Source organism: Chenopodium quinoa, unplaced genomic scaffold (assembly GCF_001683475.1).
Source record: "Chenopodium quinoa cultivar QQ74 unplaced genomic scaffold, ASM168347v1, whole genome shotgun sequence".
Classification (NCBI taxonomy): domain Eukaryota; kingdom Viridiplantae; phylum Streptophyta; class Magnoliopsida; order Caryophyllales; family Amaranthaceae; genus Chenopodium; species Chenopodium quinoa.
In genome coordinates this window covers 1,807,689-1,820,756 of record NW_018744501.1, presented here as the reverse complement: position 1 = coordinate 1,820,756, position 13,068 = coordinate 1,807,689, and the positions used below count along the sequence as shown (strand labels likewise).

At 34.5% G+C, this 13,068-nt stretch overlaps 1 protein-coding gene across 1 annotated transcript in view; it reads right to left on the bottom strand.

Annotated features, from left to right (window-relative positions):
• Positions 1-9,487: 9,487 nt before the first annotated feature.
• The window catches only part of LOC110697928, a 29,660-nt gene continuing 26,079 nt past the window's right edge, over positions 9,488-13,068 (bottom strand). Inside the window, exons 2-3 of the mRNA XM_021875332.1 lie at positions 12,342-12,713; positions 9,488-11,692 (exon numbers count right to left, since the gene is read on the bottom strand). Coding sequence (XP_021731024.1) covers positions 11,426-11,692; positions 12,342-12,713 — 639 coding nt within the window. The 3' untranslated portion in view covers positions 9,488-11,425. The remainder of the gene's footprint in view (positions 11,693-12,341; positions 12,714-13,068) is intronic.

The following is a 13,068-nucleotide window of genomic DNA, read 5'->3' as shown; positions in this document are numbered from 1 at the left end:
GTAGGCTTAGAGCATTGTGTTAAGAATTCTAGAGAATTATGGGATGATGGGATTTTCGAGGGTAATTATCGATGATTGTTGCTGATTCAAAAACGGGGAAAACGAAATCTATATATAGGAAAAAAGAGAGTCTAGACGATCATAAAAGATCAGAATTTCTAAATAAAATTGATGATTGTTGCTGGGTTTTGTCGTGTCGCGTCAGGATTGTCGCTGTGCGATGGTCCTGGCGTTGCGCGCTAGTTCTAAAAGATTGCAAATCCGTACCGAGTTTGATTACTAATGGAATTATGCTTGCAAAAGATATCCGAATGTCTTTGTATTCGATCGAATAGAACAAGGATTAATTTATGAGAAGTTTTATTCACTCTCGAATTTCTTTGATCTTTATCTTTTCGGGAAGGATAGATTAGAACCTTCTAGAGGATTCTAAAAGTTCCTAACTAACTTAGGATTGGGAATATGATCATACAGGGCCTAAATAAGATATTTGGACTCCATATAATCATTGGGTCGTAGCTAAGGTGGACCTAGGCTCGATTTGGGCTCGGTTTAGTATTTTGGCCATAACTTATTCGTTTTAAATCGGATTTGGGCTTATAATATATCATTGGAAATCTCATTTCAAGCCCTATCCAACTAAGCAATAATTGGACTAATATTATGGACCAAAATAATCTGGTTTGGACTTTTTTAATGTTTGAACAAAATGAATAATTTCAAAGACACGAAATGAATGATTTTGGCTTTAAGGACACCAAAAGAATGATTTTGGATTAAAACCTTTTAGGAAGGGTTAGGAACATGGTCAAGGCTTAAGGAGACTTCGCGAGACTCTTCACTCTTTACCGAACTCTTTAATCAATTACGTGAATGGTACTCATCAATGGGTTTTGTTTTAGGGGAGACACAATCAGGTGTCTACACATATCATCATATTCAATAGAAGATATCAACATTTCATATGATATAAATTAAATATCTTATAATATTACAAACTAATTAATTGCGGCAGTTCTCACCCAATAGTTCGTGCGGCGAAAAGGTGCTAATGGCAGTGACAGCGACACTCTATACTTCCACCACCTATAAAACCCCCCAAAATCCCCAAATAATACTAAGAAAAAATGAAATCCCCAAAATCCAAACAAATCACAAATTAAAAAAAAAATAACCCTAAATCGAAAAAAGGCAAAAAAAAAAAAAAACTTACAATTAATAGGTGGTAATGGCACGGCGTCGGCTTAAGGTAGAGGTGGTGGTGGGTGAGTTCGGTGGTTGGTGTTTGCGGCTGGTGATGCAGTAGTTGGTGGGTTTGGTGGTTGTCAATTTACGGCTGGTGATGCCGTGGTTCATGGGTTCGGCTGGTGATGTCGTGGTTCATGGGTTCGGCTGGTGATGCTGTGGTTGGTGGTGCGTTGGTTGTTGGATGCGGTGGTGACGTAGGGAAAACTATGTCTTTAACTAATCCTCCCTAAGGTAAAACAAATTTTATAATCACTTAACATACCTAAACACAAGTATAATGGTAAGTCAAGGGTCGAACCACTAGAAACGGTTATGCTCAAGTGCTTTTAATCTACGCCTAAGCTAGGTCGAACTCAAAGGTGAGGAAAGACTATAAAACTACCAAAACAAACAAGAATCACACAAATGAAACACTAAGGAATGGGGATCAACATTTAATCATGACAATTGCAACAACTTGGGAAGGTTAAGCCAATCAATGGTTGTGAAGACTAATGATAAGAGCTATCAATTGGAATCAAAGAGCTATTACCTAATCATCAAGCTAGGTTTCCTCTATGAATGATAAACTAGGAGAATGACAGTAAAATCCAATCAACAATTGCAAATCCTAAATCTAGTGGTCATATCATTAGGGTCTACAATGCAACCTAGCATAGTTCTCAAGGCCTAATCAAACTAAGCACATGCAAACTTACAATAATCACTTTAATCTCAACGATCAATCAACATAATTCCCAAATAAATCACAATCAATCAATCATACAAATTTTACCCAAATCCTAGCAAGCAACTACTCACTACAAACCATCATAAAATCAAAGAAGCAAGTAAATGAAATCAAGAATCAACAAATATTGAAGAAAACCTACACTAATCAAGAATCAATCATCAAAACCAAATCAAACAAACATGAAATTAAAGAAAGCAATAAAGAAGAGAGAGAGTAAGAAATGCTCATTGATAATTGATAAGATCTTCAATACAATTGTCACTCTTGAATCTTCAATCTCTCAAATTACCATTGAAATCTCTCACTTTCTCTCTCTAAAACTACTCCTAAGCTAGCCTAATCTAGAGAGAGAAGCTCTCAACCTAATCTAAAATATGATAGAGAAATTCTGAGCTATTCTAAAGTTTCCTTTAACTAGTAAAGTCAAAGCCTATTTATACAAACAATAAAAATCCGACAAAAGACCCTGTGGTGCATACACACAAGGGGGTATGTGCGCGCGCACGCACAACGCGAGCATTAAGCACAAAAGTGGAACTGCCGTGCCACGGTCTTTTTGCCATGGCGCGGCGCACCTTCCGTGATGCGACGTAGCTATAGTGGCGCGGCGGTCTTTGTCATGGCGGTGGTACCTGCCGTGGCACGGTGGTGCCTGCCGTGGCATGGCGGGGCCTGTCGTGGCGCGACAATAATGTAGCAGCAGCAGCAGCTCTCTCTCGCATGCATCGATCCTAGCGCGCATAGGCATGCCCATCACTAACGCTTTCACATGATGCTCACAAGGGGGGCAGCCTTCAAATCTTCATTTTAGTGTGTTCTTGACCAATAGATGCGATGAGAGCGTGCACGAGAGCACAAGGCCTTGAGTATGAGTATGCATCACAAGGTCCCTGAACAAGACCTACATCAAGGAAAGCAAAGCGAGTAAAGGAGAAAAGACAGAAATAACCTAAGCAATTATTAAGAAACAAAGCTATAAAAAGAAGGGAAAAACAACCTAAAACACTACCCTATGAGTGTCATTTGCTCGTCCTCGAGCAAAACAAAACCAAACCCAAGGGAAAATGATGAATTTATTCAAGCATATAAAGATAGGTTCATAAAATGCAGAACAAAAATTGAGCCCACTAACTACACTAACTCACTTTCATAGGAATCCTGGTCAATTTTAGCAACTAAAGACAAGCCATTTAAACCCCTAAATTGTCCTAGAGGACGATTGATGCTCTCTTAAAACTTTCCTAAGAGATTAACCCATAGCTCTCACATACCAAACAAACAAGGCAAATCATGAAAAAGAAATCAAAAGAAGAACAAATTCTCTTGCATGGACTTTTTGCAAATGAACAAGTACAAATGGATGCATAAGCAAATAGAGGAGTGCACGTTTCAAGATATCCAAGGTTGATTGAAACATAATATACGCTAAACATAGAGAACTAGTGCGACGCAATTCACCTTCATCCCAAACAATCTTACCGCGTTCTCCCTACTAGTTTTCAAATCCACCTCTAGTGAGCATCTCAATGGTTCCTGAAGGAACCGGAAAAGAAGATATTTTAGGGCTACTCGACATATTGACTATGCAAACCGCTCCATAAGCTTGACTCATATCTCCTTCCACCAACTTGTGACTCAACCACAACGGTTAAAAGGTCTTTGAATGGTTTTAATGTAAGGCGGAAAAGGGTAAAGGTAGGCTAAAATTTTAAATTTGGTGGTATACCTAATTTGTGAAGCAAAGGGTGATCAATCCTCAACACCATAACCAAGTTATCACCAAACAAAAACATTAACACCCCCAAACTTATTCAAAGCAAAATCACAAACATATATACAAAAAGCGTAGACACGCTTCCCCCAAGCTTAAATGGAGCATTGTCCTCAATGCTCTAAACTAGGGGGAGATAATGACTACATCAAATATTTTTGCGCTTTTCATTTTTTTTCTCTTTTTTTTTTTCTTTTACTTTTTTCAAAGCATTTGCTTTTACTTTGCTTTTTTTTTCACTTTATTGCTTTGTCATCGCCTCTTTTGAATTTGGACGGCTTTTTCAACTTTACATTTGCTTTTATTCACAAACTTATACACAATACATACTTGCTATACAAAATGAACTTATAACTTCAATATTGCACTTATAATCACCAAACAAACTCATCACCACTAGCTTCACAAAAACCAAAGATGAAAAGAATGAAACAAATGGTAAGAAGTCTAGTAATATGGCTAGAAAAGAAGGTATAAGGCTCAAATGGTTAGCAAGGAGGCAAAATGTAAACCCAAAACCAAAGATATAAAATCGAAACCTAGAAAAGCAAAAACTAACCACCCCGAAAAGATGTCTTTGTCCTTCCCAAATGGTTTGGTCACGATCTCTGGAGATAATAGTCAAGTTCTAGATAAAGTAAGTGATAGTCAAGTATACATGTGCCACTGATACAAAATAGGTAGAAGGCTAGAGAAATGAAACCTCACATGGTCGTAGCAAAAACTCACTATTAGCTTCAAAATCACTATAAGAAGCAACACTTTCTTACCACAAACAAGTAGACTAGGGCTTCAAGGTCCCAAACTTCTTAACACACTACCTTAGCATACTCTATTCTAAAATCAACCGAGCATATTCTCAAACCGTGTACACCACTACCACTTAGGAAGAAAAGCATTCATGAATACAAGTCCAAAAGTATTATGTCCAAAGCAAGAACAAAATATAGATACAATGCAAAATTGTCTTGATAGAAACCAAAATCTATTTGGTATTTTCAAAATAAAGAACATGGAAAATGCATACACAAATATGCATGGCATATATTAATCAAAATCCCACCAAACATGATAGAATACCCTCCCCCAAGCTAGAATGAGACAACATGCTCAAACCATAAATCAAAGAATTCATAGGAGGGGAAAAGAAAGAAATCAATCCAACAACCCAACATATGTCCAACATGTTACCAAACATTAGAAAAAGAGCAAAGAAAGATATTACCGGATATAGGTGGGTGTAAAAACCCGCAATTGACCCAATTCAACCTTTCAAAACCAATTTCTTCCAAAGTTATGCCTCATATGCTATATGCTAGGAAAGAGGAGTCAATCTTCCTTGATTCTTGATCCAATACCAATGCATAAGAGTATATTAAGTCATGTACCTAGACAAGACACACAAATATTTTCATGAGAGAAGATCTATAATAAAAAGAAAAGAAAATGAAAGCAATAAAACATGGGTTACTTCCCGAGAAAGGCTTGCTTAAGGTCCAAGCTTGACCGCTCTAGTAAATAATATTGCAACGATCGCAAAAGCTTGTCAAATGCACTACTACACATCTCGTAAGATAACAAGTAGGCAAATGAGGGGAGAGGGGCATGCAACAAGATTAGTGCACGCAAAATAAAGTGAAGGAGTTGCCAAGAAGAAGAAGAATCAAAAGAAAATTCAAGAAAATAAGAAAGAGAAGAAGAAGAAGAAGAAGAAGAAGAAGAAGAAGAAGAAGAAGAAGAAGAAGAAGAAGAAGAAGAAGAAGAAGAAGAAGAAGAAGAAGTGACAAAAGATCTCTCTTCCTCAATAATGAATGAGTTGGGAGCCTGAAAATCATGAATAAAAGGAGGGTCTCCAAGAGGCTCTTTGAGAAAAAGAAGGGAGGGACATAGGATAAGAGGGGATATGGTTAAATTTCCTTGAAAAAGGGATATAAGAAAAGGGAATAGGAGCAATGGTCTCACAAATGGTCTCTTCGCTTCTACACCACCATTCCTCATATCTCTAATAAGCGCATAGAAATCAATCATAGAATCCTCAAAAGAAGAACACTCATGATCTCCATCTTCCTCAAACATCAACCTTTCAAGAGAAATTACATCATCCTCTCCATCACAATAATAAACAAAAACTCCCTCAACATCCTCAAAGCCCAAAGTCTCAAAACCATGCATGAATGGATGTAGATTCATTTCAAACTTATCTCTCTCTCATGAAGCATCCTCAATGAACTCACTCAAAAGGCTATGATTTTTTATTTTTAATTCAAAGAACATTTTGGACATAACCTTAAACGAGTCCAAATACTCATGGATAGAAGAATCACAATCATGCACTTGGGACTCATCACAATCTACATAGGAAGGGGAGTTTAGATTCGCAAAATCATCATCATCATCACTCTCAACTCCCTTTCCTTCATTAATATGCTCACTAATAGGATCCTCACAAACTCTTGGTTGCTCAAAAACATTATCATCATCCTCAATACACACATTGGATTTGGAATTTTCACACACAAGCATCAAAGATGACAATTGGCTTTCTAGCTCTCCATTTCTCCTTCTTGCTTCCTCAATACGCTCCTCACTCCTTTTCATCATCTCCAATTAATTTTTCATAGAATTGAAAAACAACTCCTTATTAGGCCCAAGAGTATTATCAAGCTCAACATGCCTAATTTGGGATTCAAAAATATCGATAAGAGACTCAAAAGGTGTAGATGGTTGAGGTTCAACAAGGGAATGAGGATCACAACCAAAATTGGAAGCATCAACATTAAAATCATGAGCATATTTATCACCTTGGAGAGAGGGGCACAATCAAGTACATGAGATTCATCATTGAGGGAACAAAGCACATCACAAGAAGACATGGTAAAAAATGAAGAATATTGGAATACACCATTAGCATCAATTTGAGCATGTACCGCATCATCATGAACAATAGGGGAAATAGAGTTGAACTCATTCGTTCTAGGTTCACTAATGGGATCATATGACAATTCATGGGAATTCATGCTAACATTAGAAGAATCAAGACATTTCACATCAATATTAAAATCATGATTACTTCCATTATAGACATCCCAAGAAAACCAAACATAAAATTCCCAAGTATCATCAATTCACAATGCACTTAAAACACCATTATGCATGTATTCAACTTCATCCCTAGTTTGCTCATTTAAACCAAAATAACAAATCTCACAAGCCTCCCAAAGACTACAACAATTATAGTCAAGAAATCCTTCAAGTATATTGTAATATTCACAAAAAGGCTCATTATTATATTGAGGAAATGAGAGACATGCCATTTTTTTTTACAACAACCAAATAAAAATAAAATAAAAGAAAAGTATATACAAAGACCTAGACTTCAGCAATAAAAAACACTCAAGCATAGACACCGTTCCCCGGCAACGGCGTCATTTTGACGTAGGGAAAACTATGTCGTTAACTAATCCTCCCTAAGGTCAAACAAATTTTATAATCACTTAACAAACCTAAATACAAGTATAGAGGTAAGTCAAAAGTCGAACTACTAGGAACGGTTATGCTCAAGTGCTTTTAATCTACGCCTAAGCTAGGTCGAACTTGAAGGTGAGGAAAGACTATACAACTACCAAAACAAACAAGAATCACACAAATGAAACACTAGGGAATGGGGATCAACATTTAATCATGACAATTGCAACAACTTAGGAAGGTTAAGCTAATCAATGGTTGTGAAGACTAATGATAAGAGCTATCAATTGGAATCAAAGCGCTATCACCTAATCATCAAGCTAGATTTCCTCTATGAATGATAAAATAGGAGAATCACAATCCAAATCAATCAAGAATTGCAAATCCTAAATCAAGTGGTCATGTCATTGAGATCTACAATGCAATCTAGCATAGTTCTAAAAGCCTAATCAAACTAGTCACATGAAAACTTACATGAATCACTTTAATCTCAACAATCAATCAACATAATTCCCAAATTAATCACAATCAATCAATCATACAAGTTTTACCCAAACCCTAGCAAGCGACTACTTACTACAATACATCATCAAATTAAAGAAGCAAGTAAATGAAATCAAGAATCAACAAATATTGAAGAAAACCTACTCTAATCAAGAATCAATCATCAAAACCAAATGAAACAAACATGAAATTAAAGAAAGCAATAAAGAGGAGAGAGAGTAAGAAATGCTCATTGATAATTGAGAAGATCTTCAATAAAATTATCACTCTTGATTCTTTAATCTCTCAAATCACCATTGAAATCTCTCACTTTCTCTCTTAAGAACTACTCCTAAGCTAGCCTAATCTAGAGAGAGAAGCTCTCAACCTAAGCTAAAATATGATAGAGAAATTTTAAGCTATTCTAAAGTTTCCTTTAACTAGTAAAGTCAAAGCCTATTTATACAAATAGTAAAAATTTGACTCAAGACCTTGTGGTGCACACGCACAAGGGGTTATGTACGCACACACAAGTGGTATGCGCGCACACACAACACGAGCATTAAGCACAAAAGTAGAACTGTCGTGCCACGGTGCTTTTTGCCGTGGCACGGCGCACCTTCCGTTACGTGGCGCAGCTGCCGTGGCGCGGCGGTCTTTTCTGTGGCGTCGGTACCTACCGTGGCGTGGCAACAATGTAGTAGCAGTAGCTCCCTCTTGCATGCTTTAATCCTTACACGCACAGGCATGCCCATCACCGACGCTCTCACATGATGCTCACGAGGGGGGTAGCCTTCAAATCTTCATTTTAGCGTGTTCATGACCAATAGATGTGATGAGAGCGTGCACGAGAGCGCTAGGCCTTGAGTATGAGTATGCTTCACAAGTTGATCCTTAGGCATCCAAATTGTGTGAGGTCGTGTCCCGAGCATCCAAAAGACTTGGAAAATCTTCTAAAATAAATCTCGAGCCCTAAACAAGACCTACATCAAGGAAAGCAAAGCGAGTAAAGAAGAAAGACGAAAATAACCCTAAAACGCAAGAAAACATAAAATAAGCAAGAATTAAGAAACAAATGAGCAAATGAATAAAAGTAAGCAATTATTAAGAAAGAAAGCTATAAAAAGAAGGGAAAAACAACCTAAAACACTACCCTTTGAGTGCCATAAATGACACTCGTCAAGTGGGTGGTGGGGGTGGTGTAGTGTAGGCTCAAAGTTTGGGGCTATTAAGTTTGAGTGAGGGAGTGAGTTGCATATTTGTTGTTAAGAGATTTTTTGGGGTAGTGAGTTGTTAAGGGATTCTTTGGGGTAGAACTATTTGATCCAATTTTATTAAGGCACGCATTAGTTTTGGAAGAATTTGTCATACATGATCAGTGAGTTGTTGCGCAAGAGGGGGAAAGAGGAGAGAGAAAGGAAGAGAGGAAGAGGGGGAAAGAAGAGAGAGAAGAAAATAAAAATACAATTGTATGTTGTTAATCATATAAGACAACAAATGACGCATATCAGCCAATAAAAAGTAACATATCAACCAATTGATGTCTTATATAAGTTAACATTAGGGACATATCAGACATTAATAAAAAAAAACGTATTAGCCAACAAAATGAACCTATCAGCCAACAAAAGAAACATATCAGCCAACAAGAGGAATATATCAGCCAACAAAAGGTACAAATCAGCCAACAAAAGGAACATATCAACCAACAAATGAAGCATATCAGCCAATAAAAGGATGAAATCAGCAAACAAAAGCAAAAGAAACATATCAGCCAACAAAATGAAATATATAAGCCAACAATTAAACATACGTATCAGCCAACAAAATAAAAATATCAGCCAACAAAATAAATATATCAGCCAACTAAAGAAACATATCAGCCAACTGATATCTAATAGCAGCCAATAAAAGAAACATATCAAAAATAAAAAATAAAAATTTATATCAGCCACCAAAAGGAATATATTAGCCAACACAAAAACCATATCAGCCAACAAATGAAACATATCAGCCAGCACATGAATCATATTAGCCAAAAAGTGAAATATATCAACCAATACCTTCTCTTATAATAATAGAGCTCCTAACACCTAAATTAAATTAAGTTTTATAAATGATATCATCCATCGTAATTAAAAATAACGGGAAAGATGTATATATGATATCATCTTGTATAACTTCTAAAATAAAATTATCATTGAATAGTTGAAGTAAATGACATAAATAGTTTAATTGAGGATATGATTTCGATCTACAACCAATGATATGATTACTTTAATTGATGATATAATATTCTACCTCCGTTTCATATTATTTACATTAAAGAATTATTTATATCTCACAAATAATACCTCTTTGTTGCAAATAATATGAAACGAAGGTAGTATAATTCTCTATAACCAACAATATTATTACTTTAATTTACTTAGGATATTAGATTATTTAGTATTAATACAATATTAATATCCTCTTTCCTATAGTACATATTATTCATTTTAAAGAAGATATCATCATTTCACTACATATCATAATTTTTTGTATTATTGTAGAGTCAATCAACTAAATATTTATACAAAACCGCAGAGTTTGATTAATTTAAATATGATATTGGTGAAAAAATTAAGTTATCATTAATGGGAAGAGTTTTCGTTGATCGTGAAGATGCATTAACATATGTATAAAGCTCATTTTAGAGCTATAGTGTTCGAAAAACTACTGTTAGAAGAACTAAGAGTTATGAAAAATTAATGAATTTTACTTAAGGCAAAACATCATAGAGGAGGAAAATTTGATCTGTTAATGAGACTAGTTGGTTGTAATGCTATAATAAGATTCAAGAGAAAAGACATTGGTGGGTATTATGCTATTCACCACAATGTAGAGCACATTCATAAGTAAGTGAATCCTTTCGAAAGACATCCTTATTTAAAATCTGAAAGAAGTATAAAGGAAGAAATGGGAAAGCTCATTAAAAAGATGGTTGAGAACGGGATTAAACCAATGGATTACTACACTTTTCTTACCAATGAAGTAGGATTAGAGGAAGTTCTTGGGAAAACAAAGAGAGACTTCCTAAATTATGTCACTAGATATAAAGCACAAAGAGTTAAAGGGTGATGTATACCTTTTTGTTTTTTTTTTTTTTTTTGTTTTACAGATAGTTTGTTGAACTTTGATCAAATTGTGAGTTACTTTTGGCGTGATTTGATGATGTTAGAGGATATATCAAAGCATTTGGAGATATCACTGTTTTTTACACCACATAAGACAATTAATTATGGATTAATATGTGCTCCATTTGTGGAGTAAACAATCATTGGAGAACAACAATGTTCGATTGTGCTTTAATAACTAATGAAACAACAAAAACACTTCAATGGATTCTTGAAATTTTTAAAAAGTCTATGAAAGTATTAGAATCAAAGCAAGGCAATGTTCACCAATCAAGATTAAGCAATGAGCAATGCAATTGCAAGGGTACTCTAAATAACTTTTACTTTTAACACTACAAGAAAAAGGTCTATTTCTAATGAATAGATTTTGATGGCTAGGTCTTAGGTTGGGTACCAATCTCTCATTCTCGGTTTTTTAATAATTAGAAAATACTTGTGTACTACCCTACAAATGAGGAACAAGTAATAAAATTAATGATAAAATTATAAAAATTCATGTAAAAACAATAAAAATTTGTATATATTATAAATTTATATTACATGTAAAGATTAATTGGTAGAAGTTTGTTTAATTTTGTCAACCATCACAGGAAATCCTTTCTTCTTATCAACTAATTTTTTCAATTGAATCAAATTTTCAGTGATAGAATCCAACATCTCAAGAAATTCATCATTCATTTCAAAATTTGATTCCGGCTGAGAAGCTTCTTGTGATAATTTTTCAGCATCTTTCTTAAGTTCCTTAATCAAACTTAGATTAAAAGAAGAAGAAATCTTCATATTACGATGAAGAGTCATCAGCTTCTTTTTAACATCCTGAAAAGGATATCAATAAGTCACATAGAAGAAATTAAAAACGTAAGGAAAAAAAAAAGGAGGTATAGTATTAAAAACACAAGAAAACATTTATTAGATCGATTGAGATATAATTTTTACATTGGAGGATGTCATATGACGGAATGAGAATATCATTTAAAAACAATAACATATATATCAATAACAAGAAGGATACAATTCAATTAAAATTATAACCTATTTAATTGAGGATATCATTATCATAACAGAGAACGGTACAAGGGTATCATTATTTGATTAAAGGATATGATTAAAACGCATAAGGATATCATAATTAAAACATAGAATAAGATTAACTAGGTGTCTAGGTTGCATGAGTTCATAAGTAAGTAAAATTAGGACATCATTAAAAAAAAAAAAAAAAAAAAAAAAAAAAAAAAGAATGAGGATATCATTTTTAGAACAAAGGAGATGAATAACAAGAGTAAGGATATCATTATCAAAACAAAGGACATGATGAACATGAATAAGGATATCATAATTAGAACAGAGGATAGTAAGATTAAGGCCATGATTATTATATAGAATGAGGATATCATTTAAACACATATTAACAAACATTATATAAATGATATAATAAAAATATAGTAAAACAACAAGAAAAACTTACTAGAACATCCATAGATTGGATTTTTCTATCTGTCGGAAGATCGTTAGGGATCTTGTATTGCACATACAATGTTGACTCAGCTTCACTTGAAATCCGCAATTCATTTTTATATTCAAGAGCTAAAGGCACATTTTTTTCAATTGCTTCAAGCGCCTTCGAATGTTCATATAATACATCAGAAGAAAGAACAATATCTTGCTTAACAATACCAAAACCAAACTGAGAACGGTCTTCAGTTTGTACCTTGATTCGAGCATTTAAAGTATCAGAATTCCAGTTACTAATAAATGGAAACTTAACACTCGCATAATCTTCATAGTGGACTTTTTGAACAAAAGTCACCAACACAACTGGAAACAACCGCCAATCTTTCTAACAAATTTGGTGGGATTTTGGCCATAGATACAGTAGCAGCAGGCCTCTTCTTTTTATTAAGCAAATACTTGTGTAATTCCTTAATTGAATTACACATATTCTTTATAATAAATCCACACCAATCAAAATCCTTAAGCTTCTTAACATCAAATAATGACTTAACCGCACTAAGGTTAAGAGACTTATCACCATAAGGTGATAAAAAAATTAGAAATCGCAAACAACACAAAAATCTTTTTGAATTCATCTCCACCATCCTTTAACTTTATAAACTTTTTTTTTCCAAAAATCCAAAGCCACATATTTATTTCTAGTCACTGTCTTATCTGTTAAATAATATATAACAAAAAAA